Genomic DNA, 16,700 nt, shown 5'->3' on the forward strand with positions numbered 1-16,700 from the left:
TTCAATATCAATAAACTTTTAATAAATAGGGTCTCATTAGTTCCTAATATTTACAGCCAGCTCACAATCCACACACACACTGTTTGTATTCATTTCAAGCACATTTTAGGCACAAATTAATTGGCTTTTTTTCTGAGGCAAACACCAGATTTCTTTACAGATTAGTGGCTAGTAAGAGTCATTATGCAGGTACGAAACAGCACGATAACCATTATTGGGATATTTTAAAAAGATCATAAATTCAAGTTTGGTCATACAGATCAGCAGTGACGACATTTAAACAGAAATGGTCCAAAACATTAAAAATCTGTTATAACGACAAAGCCTGTAGATACTCTTGTAGATTTATCTTTAAAAAAAAAAAACTACAAATACCAGAAAAAGTGAAACACGCATTTAAACTTAAAAACAGAAATAGTTATAGGTATGGCACCTAAAACGAAACAAAAAAAACCCAGAGCTTAATTAAAAATAGTTTCTAAATTAAATAAGTGATCTGAATGCACTTAAGGTTTACGCAAAAAATAACACCTGTTGAGAACTGATAAAAAATGCACCACAAATAGAAAGAGGAAAATCAGGGTCTTAAATGACAATAACATACTCTCAGTTCTAATTATAATACCACATTTAGAGTCTAGTATTATACCACAGGACTTCCTAAAATAGCAGCATGTGAGATATTAATTCACTGGATCATCCAATCACATTTAAGCTATTCCCCCACATCGGTGCTTGCAGTAATAGAAAAACCAAGTATGCGAGTGAATGTTGTCAGTAAGACCCCTGCTGGCCTGGTGTAATGTGGCAGTGCTGATTTTCACAGAGAGGTCTGGAGGTGAAGCGGACAACAAACAAAACCTAACATGCACGGCCTCACACGGGAGCAATGCGATTACTGACCCTTCTCAGAGCGTTGTCTTCATGTGGGTTTGCTAACAGCAATGAAAAGTCACTTTTTAATTCCTCTTTATAGTAAAAGTCAAGAAGCATGAACAATTTCAGAACTGCAGGTGATTCAGTGATGATGATGACCTCCGTTTCTTGGTTACAGGAGGCAGTCTGAGGTGCTGGAAAGGCTCTCTCCCAAAGCATCTTTCACCCCGGTTAAATACAAAACCCACAACAACCAGTAGAAAGCAGCACATGGAAACTTACCCTGTAACATCTCACAACAGATATATATCTCTACTGTTACAGTTACCAGGTTTCTTTGGACGAGGACTATTGAAAGAAACACAAAGACTATGTAACAAGAAAAAAACTGCCTTGTCGGCACAGAGCTGCGTCTGCTTGCGTTCTCCTCGCACGAGCATGGAAAACGTCCTTAGCTCCACACCGGTTCCTCACGTGCCCGCACTGTTCTGCCTGAAGCCGATCCGGCAGGCCTTCGCCGAGCTGCGGGGAACAAGATGTCATCTTCCTTAAGACTCTGCAAAAGGTGCACTGCTCGCGTGCGCCTGGGGAGGTGGGGTTAGTGAGCGCGAGGGGGTTTGGGGTCTTTGCCAGACCCCCTCGTCGGTAGGGTTATACGCTGCTGTCCTCCAGGAGAGGCTCTTTGCCCTCACAGGGTCCGCCCTGCGAGCTGTGCGAGTGGCTCTGCGCGCCATTGTTGTGCTTTTTGTAGCTGCCGGGTCGCATGTTGAGGGCGTTGTGCTCCGGTATGAAGAGAGCAACCAGAAGGGACAGCAGCACTGAACACGCTCCGAACAAGAAAGGAGGACCGGGGATGATGGCACTCTGATCAAACAGATAAAGACAAATTTATTAACAGACATGTGCAAGAATGTTCCTGTTCCAAAACCTAGCAAGCTGCCTCCGTTCACAGCAGAAGTCTAAAGAAATGTTCCCGACCTGAATCACTTTTTACTTAAACCTGACATGCATTTTTTTATTTAGAAAGACCAAAGACGAACCCAAGGGCAATTTTATGTTTACCCAACCTCAGGTTTTTGGATTTAAGTGGACCTGTGAAGACCTCTAATTCACAGCCTATAAGCGATCACAGACATGCACAAAAAGGTACGAATCTTTATTATTCTGCTTCCTAAGATAGCTTGTTTTTGATATGGACTTACAGGGCATCGCATAGGACTTTCTGCAGCAAATCCAATCCCAGACTGTAATGCAAAAGCTGTCTGTAATATATATCCAATTTGGCTGATATTTTCAAACAAAATGACAAGTGTATTATATATTTATTGAATACCAAGTAAGGAATAATGTATGGGTAGCCATCTGTTAATGGCAGAAATAAGACCAGACAGTGTGATTGGGAGGGTCACGTTGAAGGGGCTTATTTCGCATTAACCACCTGCTCCCTGTACATTATACCGCTTATTACAAAGCTATTTACCTAGGGTGGGAACATTAAATATTAATTTAAATATTTTATTTTCTAATTTTTTATGAATGCAAACCTTCCACGAGGAACACAGGCTTACTTTTGGTTTTAAGATAACTCAAAACATTCAAATGTCACAAAAACACTATTTGGGGTTTAAATATAATGTCATATATGTCATTAAAAGACATATTTCTATTTAATTTTTGTGTAATATTAAACTGTACCCGTCAAAATGATTTGCGGTGTCCAGTTTATCGTGTGTTATTAGTTTTAAGTGGTTGTTGTCTGGGAATAAAACAACTTGCAAATGTTCCGACTGGCCAAACAGAATCAAGCATTCTAATGAGACGTATAATATGATGTTTATATAAACTAAAATCTATTAACCCAAAACATGCACATTTTTTTAAGTTTATGCACGGTGTATCACATCATTGCTTTATCATTAACTAAGAGTCCCCTGTGATGCACTGACCAACGCACAGCGTCCACATCAGTCACTTTTTCTAGTTTCATTCTGCCGTAGGGAATGAACAGACATCTTACAAGGTTTCTGAACAGAGCCAATAAGACTTTAAATCATTACCTCATCAGTGGGGTTGGCCATGTTGAGTTTGGCACCCTTTACTGGGTTATCTGCAGGGTCCATTTCATTGAGCTCCACGTGAAACAGGTAGAAGACAAAGCCATAGAGTGCTGGACCGAGACCGTTACACAATCCTCTGATTCCTGTGATCATCCCCTGCACCACACCTGATACACAAACACACAAAGTGATTGGAGAATAATGCAAACACTGACTGACACCAGACGAGATCTCCATATTCATGGTTTAGCCTTAAAGGGGACATTCACAAGATTTTTTAAGATGTCAAATAAATCTTAGTTGTCCCCAAAGAACATATGTGAAGTTTTAGCTCATAATACCCCACAGATAATTTATTATAACATGTTAAAACTGACACTTTGTAGGTGTGAGCAAAAATGTGCCGTTCTTGGGTGTGTCCTTTAAAATGCAAATGAGCTGATGAAATGCAAACACTGATCACCATAATGGTGTTTGTTGAAATTGAAACTTAATTGTGCAGTAACTTATTATTTCTCTCTCTCTGCACTAAATGGCAGTGCTGTGATTGGATAGTGCAGATTAAGGGGCGGTATTATTCTAATAAGATAAGGGGAGTGAAATTTTTATTAGCTATTTTTTCACATGCTTGCAGAGAATGGTTTACCAAAACTAAGTTACTGGGTTGATCTCTTTCATGTTTTCTAAATTTTCGTGATATGTCTACTTTAAAAACACATACCGAACGATACATAAAAAGTGCTAAAATTAAGTACTAAGTAATGTGAAGCTATGTGTCTCACCCTGTTGGTCGGGGTCTGCGTTGCGGGACACTATGGCACTTATCGCTGGGAAGGTGATGCTGGACATGGCAGCCACAGCTCCAGCGGCCCACATCATCCTTAAAGAAGAATTAAACATTAAATTCACACACACAGGTATTCCTACGCTTTAAAGTCAGCTGTAATGGGTTTTCCAGGATATTTATCCACTAAAACATAAACGTCTGTTCAGTATTAATCTTCATAGATGGGTATCTGTTACTCTTTATTTTATCATGGTCTCTCTCAGTCTGTATCTTAAAGTGATGGCACAACACTGATCTATAACACACACACGAGAGCACAGCCAAGAAACACAAGATAACGTCATGCGACCAGTGATGTGAACATTTTACAAACGCAGGATATAAAAGCTTACATAAGTGTGAAATCCTCTTTATCTATTTTTCGAAAACACTTGTAAAGCATCTCATTCATATGCATTGAACAAAACATGGTGACTAAGAGAGAAATGAATCACAAACACACCATATCTAATGAAGACTTTGCTGCCTCCTACTGACATAAAATGAATACTCACCAAGGCTGGGAGCCAAAGCCGTACCAAGCCAGCTGCAGGATCTGAAAGCCGAGGCCTAATAAGATAGTGTTCTTATTCCCTATCGACCGCATCAGGATTCCCAGGACAACCGTCTGCACAGAGAGACGAAGCATTAATCGATCTACAACACCTGATGTGTATCGAGCAGACACATGCTGTGCTGCTCGGAGTCAGATGACACAAACTCACAGTGAGCAGGAAGGAAAAACAAACCTGAGCCAAGATGGAGAGGATTCCCACCACTGCAATAAAAGCAGCAACTGTTTCTGATGTGAAACCAATGACCTGAGGGTTGACAAGACAAAAGTTAATCTGTATCTACTCGAGAAGACACAAGGCATGTGACAAAAATCTGTACATATTTCTGCTCACAGGACTGCAAAAAATGGGGGGGTCATCACAGGTGAAAATTGGGGTACATTCTGGATTGATAATCCTGTTGTGTGAGCCCAGCTTTAGATTTTGTTTAAAGGGGCCATGTCACAAGACTTTAAGATGTCAAATAAATCTTTAGTGTCCCCAGAACACATATGTGAAGTTTTGGCTCAAAATACCATATAGATAATTTATTACAACATGTTAGATTGACACTTTGTAGGTGTGCAAAATGTGCCGTTTTGGGTGTGTCCTTTAAAATGCAAATGAGCTGATGAAATTCAAACACTGATCACAATGATGGTGGTTTGTTACAATTAAAACTCAAATGTGCTTTCCTCTGCACTAAATGGTAGTGCTGTGGTTGGATAGTGCATATTAAGGGGTGGTATTATTATAATAAGAGCTCCTTATGACATCATAAGGAGAGCCAAATTGCAACAACCTATTTTTTCATGTGCTTGTAGAAAATGGTTTACCAAAACTAAATTACTGGGTTGATCTTTTTCACATTTTCTAGGTTGATAGAAGCACTGTGGACCCAATTATAGCACTTAAACATGGAAAGTCAAATTTTCATGCCAAGGCCCCTTTAAAAAGTGTAATTTTACCACATTGAGCAGCCGTTTCCCTTGTGTTTTTACAGAGCCGCACCACCATGTTCCGATATTTTTTAATATGACCACGCCTCTCCTTCTTTGGAGAGATTATGTCTCTTTCCTTGTCAGAGTCATCTTGTCAATTAAAGTGCACCCATTTCATTGCTAAACAACATTATTTTGTGTATTTGGTATAATACAACGCGTTTATGTGGTTTATGATAATAAAAAAAATCACCCTGTAGCCCAAGACAGCTTGCCCACTGAAGCTAAGCAGGGCTGAGCCTGGTCAGTACTTGGATGGGAGACCACCAGGGAAAAACCAGGTTGCTGCTGGTAGTGGTGTTAGTGAGACCAGCAGGGGGTCCTAACACCCCAGTATAGTCCTTCGGATGAGACGTTAAACCGAGGTCCTGACTCTATGTGGTCATTAAAAATCCCAGGATGTCCTTCGAAAAAGAGTAGGGGTGTGCCCCGGCATTCTGGCCAAACTTGCCCATTGTCCTACTAATCATCCCCTCATACTAATTGGCTACATCACTCTGTCTCCTCTCCACTAATAAGCTGGTGTGTGGTGGGCGTTCTGGCGCAATATGGCTGCCGTTGCATCATCCAGTTGGATGCTGTACATTGGTGGTGGTTGAGGAGATTCCCCCGTTCATATGTAAAGCGCTTTGAGTACTGAGAAAAGCGCTATATAAATGTAAGGAATTATTTTAATTATTATAATATATAACATTATTTTTCACATACTGTACATTTTTGTAGCTCTAAATTTCACTCTCTTCCTGAAACGCACAGATTTGAAACGCACTGTGTCCCTGATTGGCAAGCTAATCTGTACGTTGTGATTGGTCGACTACCTCAGCAGGAAATGTGACGCTCCTTACCATGTTTGAAAGATTCGCTCACAACGCAATGCTAACAGGAGTTAACTTACAGACTGACTCCGATGCAAGAGGTATTATGATAATGTCAGTCTTTACTACATCACCAATCCCAGGAAATAAACTGTTGCCTACAATCTGTGTGTTTATTGTAGTCCAAGAAAAGAGATTTACGTTGGAGACGATAACTTACGTCATCGTTTTCTTTGGGGTATGTACCTTTTGCATATCTTTAACATGAACTAATACCGAGGGGCAACCTTTCAATCTCTCTGATAAAGCCATTACAAAAGTGACTTAAACTGCAATTCATCGACTGGCCGCTAGAGGCAGTCTCAAAAAGGAAGTCAATTCCCATATACCCCCATGTTAAAATGCCCAACTTTACAGCAGAAAATAACGTAAACAGCCTGGTACAAAAACAGTTTATGGTCTGTATAGCTAAGTTTGCCCTTCATGACAACTGTGAGGGGGGTGAAATTAAACTCCTAAACTCCTCCGTTTAAATTATATTAAGCCTTAAAGTTCTGCATAATTAAGGGCGTGGCTAATTGAGTGAGGGGTGAACAGCCACTGCGGTCACTAGAATCGAGCTATGTGGGCGTGGTTTCAGCAGCCAGACACCTCAGCTTCACCCACGTCCCGCCTCTTTACCCACGCACGGCCAAGATGGCAATGGCAGGCAACGCCTACTTTAATCTTCAAAAACCAATGGGTGATGTCACGGACACAACGTCCATCTTTTTTTTACAGTCTATGACTAATACACACATACACAAAGGAAATGTAAAAACGTGAATCGGACAATAGGTGCTCTTTAAGAGAAAACACTTCCCTGTCAATGAAGAGTTTTTTTCCACTACTATCCACTAGATGGTGCTCTTATCCAACTTATAAAACATTGAAGCATCCACTGATCCAAAACAGCAAAAAGTCTGTGTAAGTTCTGATCATTGTTTGATCAAAGTCCTTCATAAAAAGGCAATTATCTCAGCTTTTTGCTAAAAAAAAAATATTTTTATAGAAACCTATCCACATTTGAGAGGTGATAAAAAGTTGAAATAAAGATAGGATAAAGGTTTTGTTTTGTAAGCAGAGGGTCTGTTATTTCATTTGATATATTATATGTTTATATATTTAAAAAATAAAAGTTTTTTGGGAGCCATTAAATTTTTGTGAAAATCAAAAATGCTGACGCTGGCTGGCAAATTGTTTAAAAAAAAAAAGTTGTGGGGAAAGAGTTAATCTCTCCGTGTACTGGCTGACACTCTGAACATTGTGACTGAAACGCTGTATTATTGGCCCCTCTCGTATTTTTTTGCATTTTTAAGCTTGTTGTATTGCTTTGGATAAAAGTGTCTTCTAAATAAATAAATGTAAACGCATTTTAGGAATCATAATTGAAACCTAATCACATCTGTACTGAATCTTTCATGTTCCTCAATAAAAGCCATTAACATTTTCAGCATACAATGCTGTTCATACTGTGTCACACAATTACTTTCAGTCTGACAGTAGAAGGGATATAGCAGACCTGTTGCAAAGTAAGCATGCATAACACAAAACCACACATTCAAAATATGTTGCAAAAGGAAATCCACAAATCTGCACTTTGCTTTCATATGATGTAGTGTGCCACGTTTATTTCAGTTTACTCAAGAGGACGTAAACAGACATACGTAAAGCATGACTCACTTAAGCTACCACAAAAAAATCCCTTTTTGGATAAACATCCTGGCATCAAAGTTAGCATCCGAAAGCTCAGACCTGTCATGCAATGGTTGAATGGCGATATGTAGGTGTTTAGTGTACCTGTCTGAGATACAGGAAGAAGCTGGAGTACTGGCCAGCCTCAGGCAGGTACGACAGGAAGACTGTGATGCAGATCAGGAGGACTGTGGAGTCTTGACCCACCTTCCGCAGGGACTGCGTGTTTAAAAGAGATACAAAAAGAGAGTGTGATGCAATGACATTGAAAGGACAAAGTGGGCGGCACTGCAGCCATTCTTCAAATTCCAAAAACGCCAACTCATTTAAAGTGATTCTTTTTATCTTTTACAAAAAAGCATTTTTTACTAACGGGAATGCAAACAGCAACGCTCACACACAACCTAAGACAGTTGAATAAAGCAGTCGAGTAGGTGGTGACCTTCAGTGTCGTGCATTATTGTACAATGATCAACTATCCAACTGTCATCCGGTTCTCATGATTCATCTTAAGCCCGAGATACACTGCACGATTTTTGGCTGTCCCAGATGAAAGATTGCCATCGTGAAACAATGGTCGCAATTTCTGTGATCATGGCTCTTAATCGGTGGTCCTATGTCGTACAGTGAGAGAGGTTCAAAGACAGTCGTTTTGCATCCAAAGATCAATGCACAGTGTGTTTGCTGCTATGACCTGCGTACCGGTATTTGTTTACCACTAGCACATGCTGGTGAATAGTCGTACAGTCTACATCCTTGTCATATCCAAGTTTAAACGACCCATGTCGCAAAGTGTGATGAGGTAACGATCTTATAGGAGTGCAAAAATCCTGCAGTGTATTTTGGGCGTTAAATGAGACAAGTGGCATCACATGACCTTGCGTTTGCATTGTCATCAGTGACTTACAGCAAAAGGATCCGCCTGCTCCCAGGATATGGGGGCGCCCCAGGAAGCCGGTCTCATCTTCTCAGGCAAGGATTCGGGAACCGCCACCAGGATGAAACAGATGTCCAGAAGGGCTATGGCCGTGGCAAGGATCACCACCAGAGTATCTCCATACGCCTGGGACAAGTACGCACCAATCGCTGGGCTCGTCACCAGACTGGCCGCGAAAGTGGCTGACACCTTCAGCACAGAAGATGACTCGAGTTAGGCAACATAACACATCTGAAATATCTGTAGCAGTCCTGTGATTCACAGGCTATGGTGACCACAAAGGAAAATGAGACAATCAACATATTCATGTAGGGCCGCAGGAAGTTGTCAAAAGTACAGGAAACCAGATTTCAGAGTTGCAATATGCAACAGCACAACATCAAGAGGAAGTTTCGAGTCATGTCTAATGCTCACCAGGCCATATGCTGTGCTCCTCTCATGCTCCTGGGTGATATCAGCCACGTATGCAAATATCACAGAAAAGGTGACCGCAAAGACACCAGACATGGAGATCACTGCAAAGTACCACCTGCAGAATAACAACAAAGTTAAATCAAAGTGGCACATTTAATGGTTGTGGATCTTCATTCACGCAGATGACGTACCATGGGCTGATCTTCATGAGAGGTATGGGTGCGCATGTGAAGAACACAGTGAGCAGCAGGAAAGACTTTCGGCCCCACACATCTGACAGAGCACCGATTAATGGAGCGCTCAGGAAAGACAGCAGACCCTGAAATGACAAGAATGACCAAAATAAACTTCTTGAACAGTTACTAAAACAGACCCACAGACTAGATCTCTTCAATCCTGCTCCCGAAGATCCTGGAGTTTAGATCCAACCCAATCAAACACACCTGCCTGTAATATTCAAGTCATCCTGAAGACCTTGATCAGCTGGTTTAGGCGCGTTTCATTTGGGTTGGATCGAAGGCATGCAACAGCCCTCCAACAGTGGGATTATGGAGGTCTCAGTGTGACCAGGCAAACTCTCAATGACCGTACTAGTTGGGTCAAATTGATTTGCTTGTTTATCAGTAAGGAACACGTTTTGGTTCAATGCCCTTGCAAGCCACACAGCATGGTACAAAAGGGTACGTTTTGTTCCCTGTTTACTTTATTTAAGGGTATCAAAGTGGGGTGTTTTCGTGAATAAACATGGCAACCGGAGGAGCAGCAAGCCATAGTCAGGTGTTATCTCACATTAGAGAGGGAGGAGAGTAAAGAGTACTCTTCTTACCTTGACCCCATGAATGAGGCCGTTCATCAGGAATGTGTGCTGTGGGAATGTCTCACGTAAAACCTGGCAGAAAAAACAAATGAACCATCATTGCAGACTGTAAACAGATAATCTCCAGGCCAGGTACAGTTACAGTATTACCACTGTATGGTTAATGATTATCTGCATTTTGTAGATTTACTATGTGGCAATACTCATGAAAGAAGCCGCTTTGAATCTATGCTGCATGCTGGCTATTAAAAAAATAAATAAAAGGGTATAAATATGTTTCAAGGCAAACGCAGTTCAACATATTTTCAAAAACAAAATGGTGAGTTTCAGTTTTATTCCTATTAAAATATCTCAAATTGGTTTAAAACATGACGCATGGATTAGAAACATACAGTACAATACATCACATACTTTATAATTTTGCCTGTGGAAAAATAATTTTGTCTGTTTACCGAACCGCACCAAAACCGTGACCATAAAAACGTGATACGAACCGAACCATGAGAAATGTGAACCGTTCCACCCCTAGTACAAACCCAAAAACATCCAGGACAGGTGCATAACAAAGTCAAAGGTTTCAGCTTCAAGAGGTCAACAATACACAAAGGACTGAAGTCCAGCAGATTGCGTGGGCTCATTCTGTATTCAGTTCCCACTCACTCCCGTTAAACTAAACCTCATTAAACTTACTGTAAATGATTTAACCTACCTTTACTCAACTGTCCCATGATTATAACAGCAGCAGTGTGTAAAAAAGAAAACCTGACACTATAACACCACTATCTCTCACTGTTATCACCATGGGAATATAAACAGCCCATAACATTCCCATGAAGAAACGGTTTAACTGAAATAAATAAAAAGAGGAACCAGAAGCGAGATCTAGTAGCTACATTAAGAAAATGAAGTGTTTTTCCTTCTTAAAATGTTTGACCAATCTGTGGGTGAATTTTGAACAGAATACTATTTGCACAACAATTTGCCCGCATGCGACTATCCACGGTACAAGATAGTTAGCCTATACCCACTATCTAACCTACCCGAATGCTGTAAACAGGTTGTTCTCTGGGTCTTTTGGGAAATGAAGGAGGTAAGTGAACAAGCATCATTCACACCTGCTGTGTTAATAACATACCATACTCGGGATATTAAGCCATTGTCTAGAGCAGTGGTTCTCAACTCCAGCCCTCGGGCCCCCCTCCCAGAATGTTTTAGATATCACCTGATATGAAACACCTGATTCCACTCATCAGACTCCTTCCAAAATGTACAAGGGGTTCATAAACTCTAGTTTGATAATGGTTTTCAACCAGCAAAGAGAAAAATCACAGATTCAGTAATATTTTAACCTTGCAAAAGAGATGGTGGTAACAATTATTATGTTATTAGTATTTTCCTATATCTTCCTATTGGTTTGTTTATGGTAGCATTATTAGTAATGTAATTCCTGTAAGCTGAGTCCTGTAAACTCAGCTTAAAGGGACAGTTCACCCAAAAATGCAAATTCTGTCATCATTTACTCTCTCATGTTCTTACAAACCCGGAAACATTTGTTCTGATGAACACAAAGGGAGATATTTTGAGAAATGTTTGTAACCAAACCGTTCGTGGACCCCATTCACTTTCATAGTATTATTTTTGCCTAGTATGGAGGTGAATGGGGTCCACAAACGGTTTGGTTACAAACATACCTTCTTTTGTGTTTATCAAAAAAAAAAAGAAATGTATGCAGGTTTGTAACAACAGGAGAGAGTAAATGATGACAGAATTTTCATTTTTGGGTGAACTATCCCTTTAACACATTTTACAATGTTTTAGGAATGCACCACATGTTCGGCAGCTGAATCTAAAAAAAGCATTTTGGGTTTCGGCCAAATAAAGTGAAAAGACTGAATACATTTTGCAAAACATATTTTAAAAGCTTTATAAATGCAGCCAACATGAAGGCAGTGTGGAAGCATTTTGAAGTGTTATGGCCAATTCACAACGGTCCAACAACTACCAACATTTCCATTTTCCAAAGCCAATTCCATTTGTTGTAAGACTAACAAAACGCAGTTAAGGGGAATTTCGTTAGAAAGAACCCATCAAACAAAATTTAGTAAACTAGCTGCTACTGCATTCATTTAACGTTTGTTCTTAGCTCTTTCATGAACACAAACCAGTCTGTAAATGAGTAAACGATTCTCAGAATCAAAAACACAAGAACCTGATTTATCTAAAACAGCTCTGAGGGGCGGCTGACCTGCAGTGAACGCCAAAACCAACAGTTGTCACATTGCTTTCAATTCATGAATTATTCAAACAAAGAAAATGCAATGCCACTTTGCATGTTACAACCTCATCTTAAGTAGATGCTGGTTACTCTCAGAACCACAGTTGACTTAAAATTTAGATTTATCATGTGACTATACTGGATACAGTGTCAACAATAAAACAAATAAGGACATGACAAAGGACCAAACTACAAACAAAATCCCAGGTTTAGCCTCATTTGCAACCGTGCGGCCTGGCAAACCCTTCAGTTAGCGTTTAGAATTGATAAAGATCATTTTTAGCAAGACGCTATTTGATGTTGTGTTAATGTAACACTCCATTATCCATCTTCAAGGCCTTTGCCAACACAATTCATCACTCATCACCCAAGACAGAGTGCGTCATCCTGGCCTTTCTATTTGATCAGGATTAATTTATTAATAAATGCATGCAGCCTGCTTGAGTCCAGTCAATAGGAAATGTCACTCTTTGTTATAAGCTCAAAAGGAAGGGAAAAAAGAGGGCGTCTGGATAAACCCAAACATTCATGTCTGAAGCTTTCCATAATTTGTTTATATGTAACAATTTAAAAGAGGGTGGAGATGTAAAACTGGTTTACCGTAAGCATCGGAGTGGTGAGTAGTCCCCAGGCGAAGAACTCCAGGAAGATAACCACCACGGCATGGTAAACACTGGGGTCCCCAATCCCCTGTGGCTAATAGAGGAGAAATTACATTACAAATAATGCTACCATAAACAAACCAATTACAGGAAGTATCAGCATGAACCACGGAAGCAATATGGTGGATGATTAGACAAGACAAATGAGAGCACACACAACACACCCTATAGCCAAAAAGACAAATATCAATATTCAGACCTCATGTTTTATTATCATTAGATAAACAGCATAATACTGTGCAATAACAGGGTACAAAGTATATAATATGCACCCAGGCTTATCTACAGGCCTGACTGCTTTCTTTTACATCTATTGAACTGCATAAGCTTTCACATTAAGGGTCCGTTTACACAACATTGTTTTTAACTAGGGATGCACCGAATACTCGGCCACCGAAAATTTTCGGCCGAAATACATTTATCACGAAACAATACGGCCGATATGTTGTGATGACGCAAACAGAAACCGCGACCTGCACGTGCTTGTCTGAAGCAACATGTATGCGGTATCCACAAAAGGCGCTAAGTGAGCAGTTGTCTGTACGCACAGAGATACATGCGGTTGACTGTGTCTGGTCCAGACGTGATCATCACGGTATGCCTTTCAAACATCAGAACTCTTGGTGTGTCGTACAAATGTGTCTCATACTGTAGTCCATTAACATACATTTGCCGAATACAGCAATGAAAAACAACGTAACGTTTTCATGCTGGGCTGTTTGAAATTCGCCATCGGTCTCTGTTTAAGTGCCCTCAATAGTGCACACACGAGTGAGACGCAAACAAGCGAACATAAAATCTTTCTATTATTGACAGGACACATATAAACAAAATTATCTCCACAGTATTCTTTTTATAATAAAAACATTTGTTAATGCCTTAAGAGTATGTATAGATTACAGTCAGAAACCAGTCTCTGCCCCAATTGGTCTTAAAGGGACAGTAACCTCAATTAACCTCCTTAAGTCTGTGTCATCATTGTTAATCAAACAAAGAGAAAATCACTTCTGTAGCTCTAAAAATAATCATATATTTAATTTATACAATAAAGACGTGTTATGATTCATTTAATTCGATTTCTGTACCTAATGCTAATGTTAGCCCTTATTAATGTGCAACTTTGTTCTTTTTTATAAATGTTTGCAATGTCTTTATTTGTTATTAGATTTTCCCCACCCCCTTTTTGCTGATTTGAAAAATAATCCAATCCGTGCCTCAAAAACTATAATGTGATCCAAACCGTGAGTTTTGTGATCCGTCACACACGCCTAGTAAAGTTAGTACACAGTGATAGCCATAAATGCATTTGTACTAATAATTGGCATAATAATTTATTTCGGTGTTTCGGTTTCGGGTTTTCGGCCTTGGTTTCGGCCAAGAATTTTCATTTCGGGTCATTACTATTTTTAACCAAAAAATAGAAAGTTTGTGTGAATTTTGGCAGTCCGTTTAAATAAAAATTGTAATTTCATGTCCTGAAAATGCACTTTGAAACCCATTTTTAAAAGTTTGCAAGTTTTAAAAAAAACCTACTACGTGTTTAGTCTACACGCATGCGCACACACTTCACAACAATAACAATAAGGACAGTAGGACACCATTATTGTTATTGTTGTGAACTGTGCTTGTGCTACTCAAGAATTTATTAGCGCTTTAGTCACTTAGTAAAAAAGCTATTTTCTGTCGAATCAAAACTGTTTGATGCTTTTGCCAACTTGATTGTTTGTATTTATCGCTTTGTAAAGAAAAATGAATGTGTGCAAAGATGCGTAGTGTGTCTTTACAAAATTCAAGGCCATCTACTGGCACAGCACGTTAAATACGCGTTTTTTAGTCATTTCGTGGATCTGTGTAAACGCAGATCTTTTTAATAACCGTGTCACTGTGTGTACATGATATTTTTCCAAAGCGCAATGGAAAAAATTTGTAGCCTAAAACTGATGTTTTGCAGATTGATGCGTTAACTCACGATTACAACTATGAGCCTGTGATGGGTTTGTATTATGAACGCCAATTTGCAGACAGACCCTCACTCGTGTTTAACAGCCAACGGACTGAGCTCACTACTATGGACCATTGGTAATGAATAGAGAAAGACTGCTGGCCTGTGTTTAATTGGTTAACTGTGCAGTACAGCTTTGTAGAGAAAGAACAAACAAGCCAGAGAGAGCTTGGCAGGTTAAACAAACATGAAAGGTTATTACAGGTCTTCCCATATTAAGCTGAAAATACTTAAAGGGGACATATCATGAAAATCAGACTTTTTCCATCTTTAAGTGCTATAAATGGGTCCCCAGTGCTTCTATCAACCTAGAAAATGTGAGAAATATCAACTCAGTAACTAAGTTTTGGTAAACTAGGTCAAAAATAGGTCACTGAAATTTGGCTCCCCCTGTGATGTCAGAAGGGGAGAATACTGACCTATAATCTGCAGTATCCAACCACGGCACTGCCATTTAGTGCAGAGATCAGCTCATTTGGATTTTAAATGACACACCCTAAAACGACACATTTTTGCTCACACCTACAAAGTGGGCAATTTTTACATGCTATAATAAATTATCTATATGATATTTTGAGCTAGAAAAAGTCTTGTAAAATGTTCACTTTAATATTATAAAATGTAAAATTCAGAAGCTGCTGTTGACACCAGAAGACAACGGTTAATTTTGGCTATTTTGTAAATAAACCTTTTATATCAAAAATCACATAAATTATAATGAATTGTAGATAGAAAAAGGGAATATCAAAATATGACAAGTGCAATGCAATGTCCTTATTCTTCCTGTTACGTTAACCTTTGGAGCTTGTATGCAAAGCAACTGACCACTGAGAATTTTGTACATTGACCACAATGCTTTTTTTCCTAAATACATACTGATGCCATAGACTCGCACACACTGTACATCTGTGTATGTGAACACATATGCTAAAAGTTTCATCTGACAGCCTGTTAAGCAGCTGTTTGACATAATTTAAGCTTTTTAAGTAGCCCACAACCAAAACTACATGTTAGGACCAAACTGGATCTTTATTGAGAACACATTATTTTAACACACACGTCAGACTGAACATATGTCAGGACATACATCTATTTCTGGTTGAAGCATCCACTTTCATGAACATATGTTACACGTGATAACATCTGACATTAAACATCAGCGATTTATAGCAATGCTTTCCATATTCCCAACTTTTCTAATTTTGCTGTATGTAAAATAACGCAAAAATTGATCGATCTGGTTGGATTTCTCACCAGCTGCCTTGTTATTACTGTTGGCTGTCTAATGCAACTGTTGCCTTTCATAAACCACTGTTAATTCAAATCCCTCCTAGTGAATAGTTAAAAATCACCCAACAGATAATATAATCAAGACCGGTCTAAAATTAAGCATATTTTACAGTTCTTAAAAGCTCAACGTGTAAAAAATAATGTTTACGCTTGCTAGCATTGATTAGCATATTGCTAATGTTGAAATGCTTTACTCACAGTGCCTCCATCTTTAATGATGATTTTCTTAGCCAGAAGAATGCTGCGGTTCAGCCGCTTTTTCTTCTTCTTCTCTCCAGTCATTGTTAACTTATATCCATTCTTGTTTGTGTGAGCTGGACCTGCGAGGTGTGGCTAAATCTTACAGTTTACCGTTAGCATCCACGCTAAGCTACGCGACCGACACTTCCTGTCAACCCTCTTCGGTAATAACCGCCCTCTTCGAGGCAGTATTCCCGCCC

General features: G+C 39.5%; 1 protein-coding gene across 3 annotated transcripts; it reads right to left on the reverse strand.

Annotated features, from left to right (window-relative positions):
- mfsd14a2 (major facilitator superfamily domain containing 14A2) lies at nt 1–16,675 on the reverse strand. 3 transcript variants are annotated; one of them, XM_055201659.2, is made up of 12 exons: nt 16,459–16,675; nt 12,907–12,996; nt 10,041–10,103; nt 9,406–9,533; nt 9,215–9,329; nt 8,771–8,989; nt 7,969–8,082; nt 4,509–4,580; nt 4,275–4,387; nt 3,716–3,813; nt 2,934–3,100; nt 1–1,740 (listed from the first exon to the last, which is right to left on the reverse strand). In XM_055201659.2, exons 1-12 carry the CDS (start codon nt 16,540–16,542, stop codon nt 1,528–1,530), a joined length of 1,476 nt encoding a protein of 491 aa, XP_055057634.1. In that variant the 5' UTR covers nt 16,543–16,675; the 3' UTR covers nt 1–1,527. The 3 variants fall into 3 exon arrangements, with proteins under 3 accessions (XP_055057634.1, XP_055057633.1, XP_055057635.1); XM_055201658.2 differs by having other exon boundaries at nt 12,907–13,002; nt 16,459–16,674; XM_055201660.2 differs by lacking the exons at nt 12,907–12,996; nt 16,459–16,675 and adding an exon at nt 11,072–11,203.
- Nucleotides 16,676–16,700: the final 25 nt, after the last annotated feature.

Source organism: Misgurnus anguillicaudatus, chromosome 2 (genome assembly GCF_027580225.2).
Source record: "Misgurnus anguillicaudatus chromosome 2, ASM2758022v2, whole genome shotgun sequence".
Lineage (NCBI taxonomy): Eukaryota > Metazoa > Chordata > Actinopteri > Cypriniformes > Cobitidae > Misgurnus > Misgurnus anguillicaudatus.

Excerpts from the sequence above, each read along its gene's own strand:
- mfsd14a2 (XM_055201658.2), bottom strand. The coding sequence starts at position 16,542 with ATGACTGGAGAGAAGAAGAAGAAAAAGCGGCTGAACCGCAGCATTCTT. Across the intron at positions 10,104-12,906 it reads TCACCACTCCGATGCTTACG|GTTTTACGTGAGACATTCCC; the intron begins GTAAACCAGTTT and ends TTTTTCTGCCAG. Across the intron at positions 9,534-10,040 it reads GCCTCATTCATGGGGTCAAG|GGTCTGCTGTCTTTCCTGAG; the intron begins GTAAGAAGAGTA and ends TTGTCATTTCAG.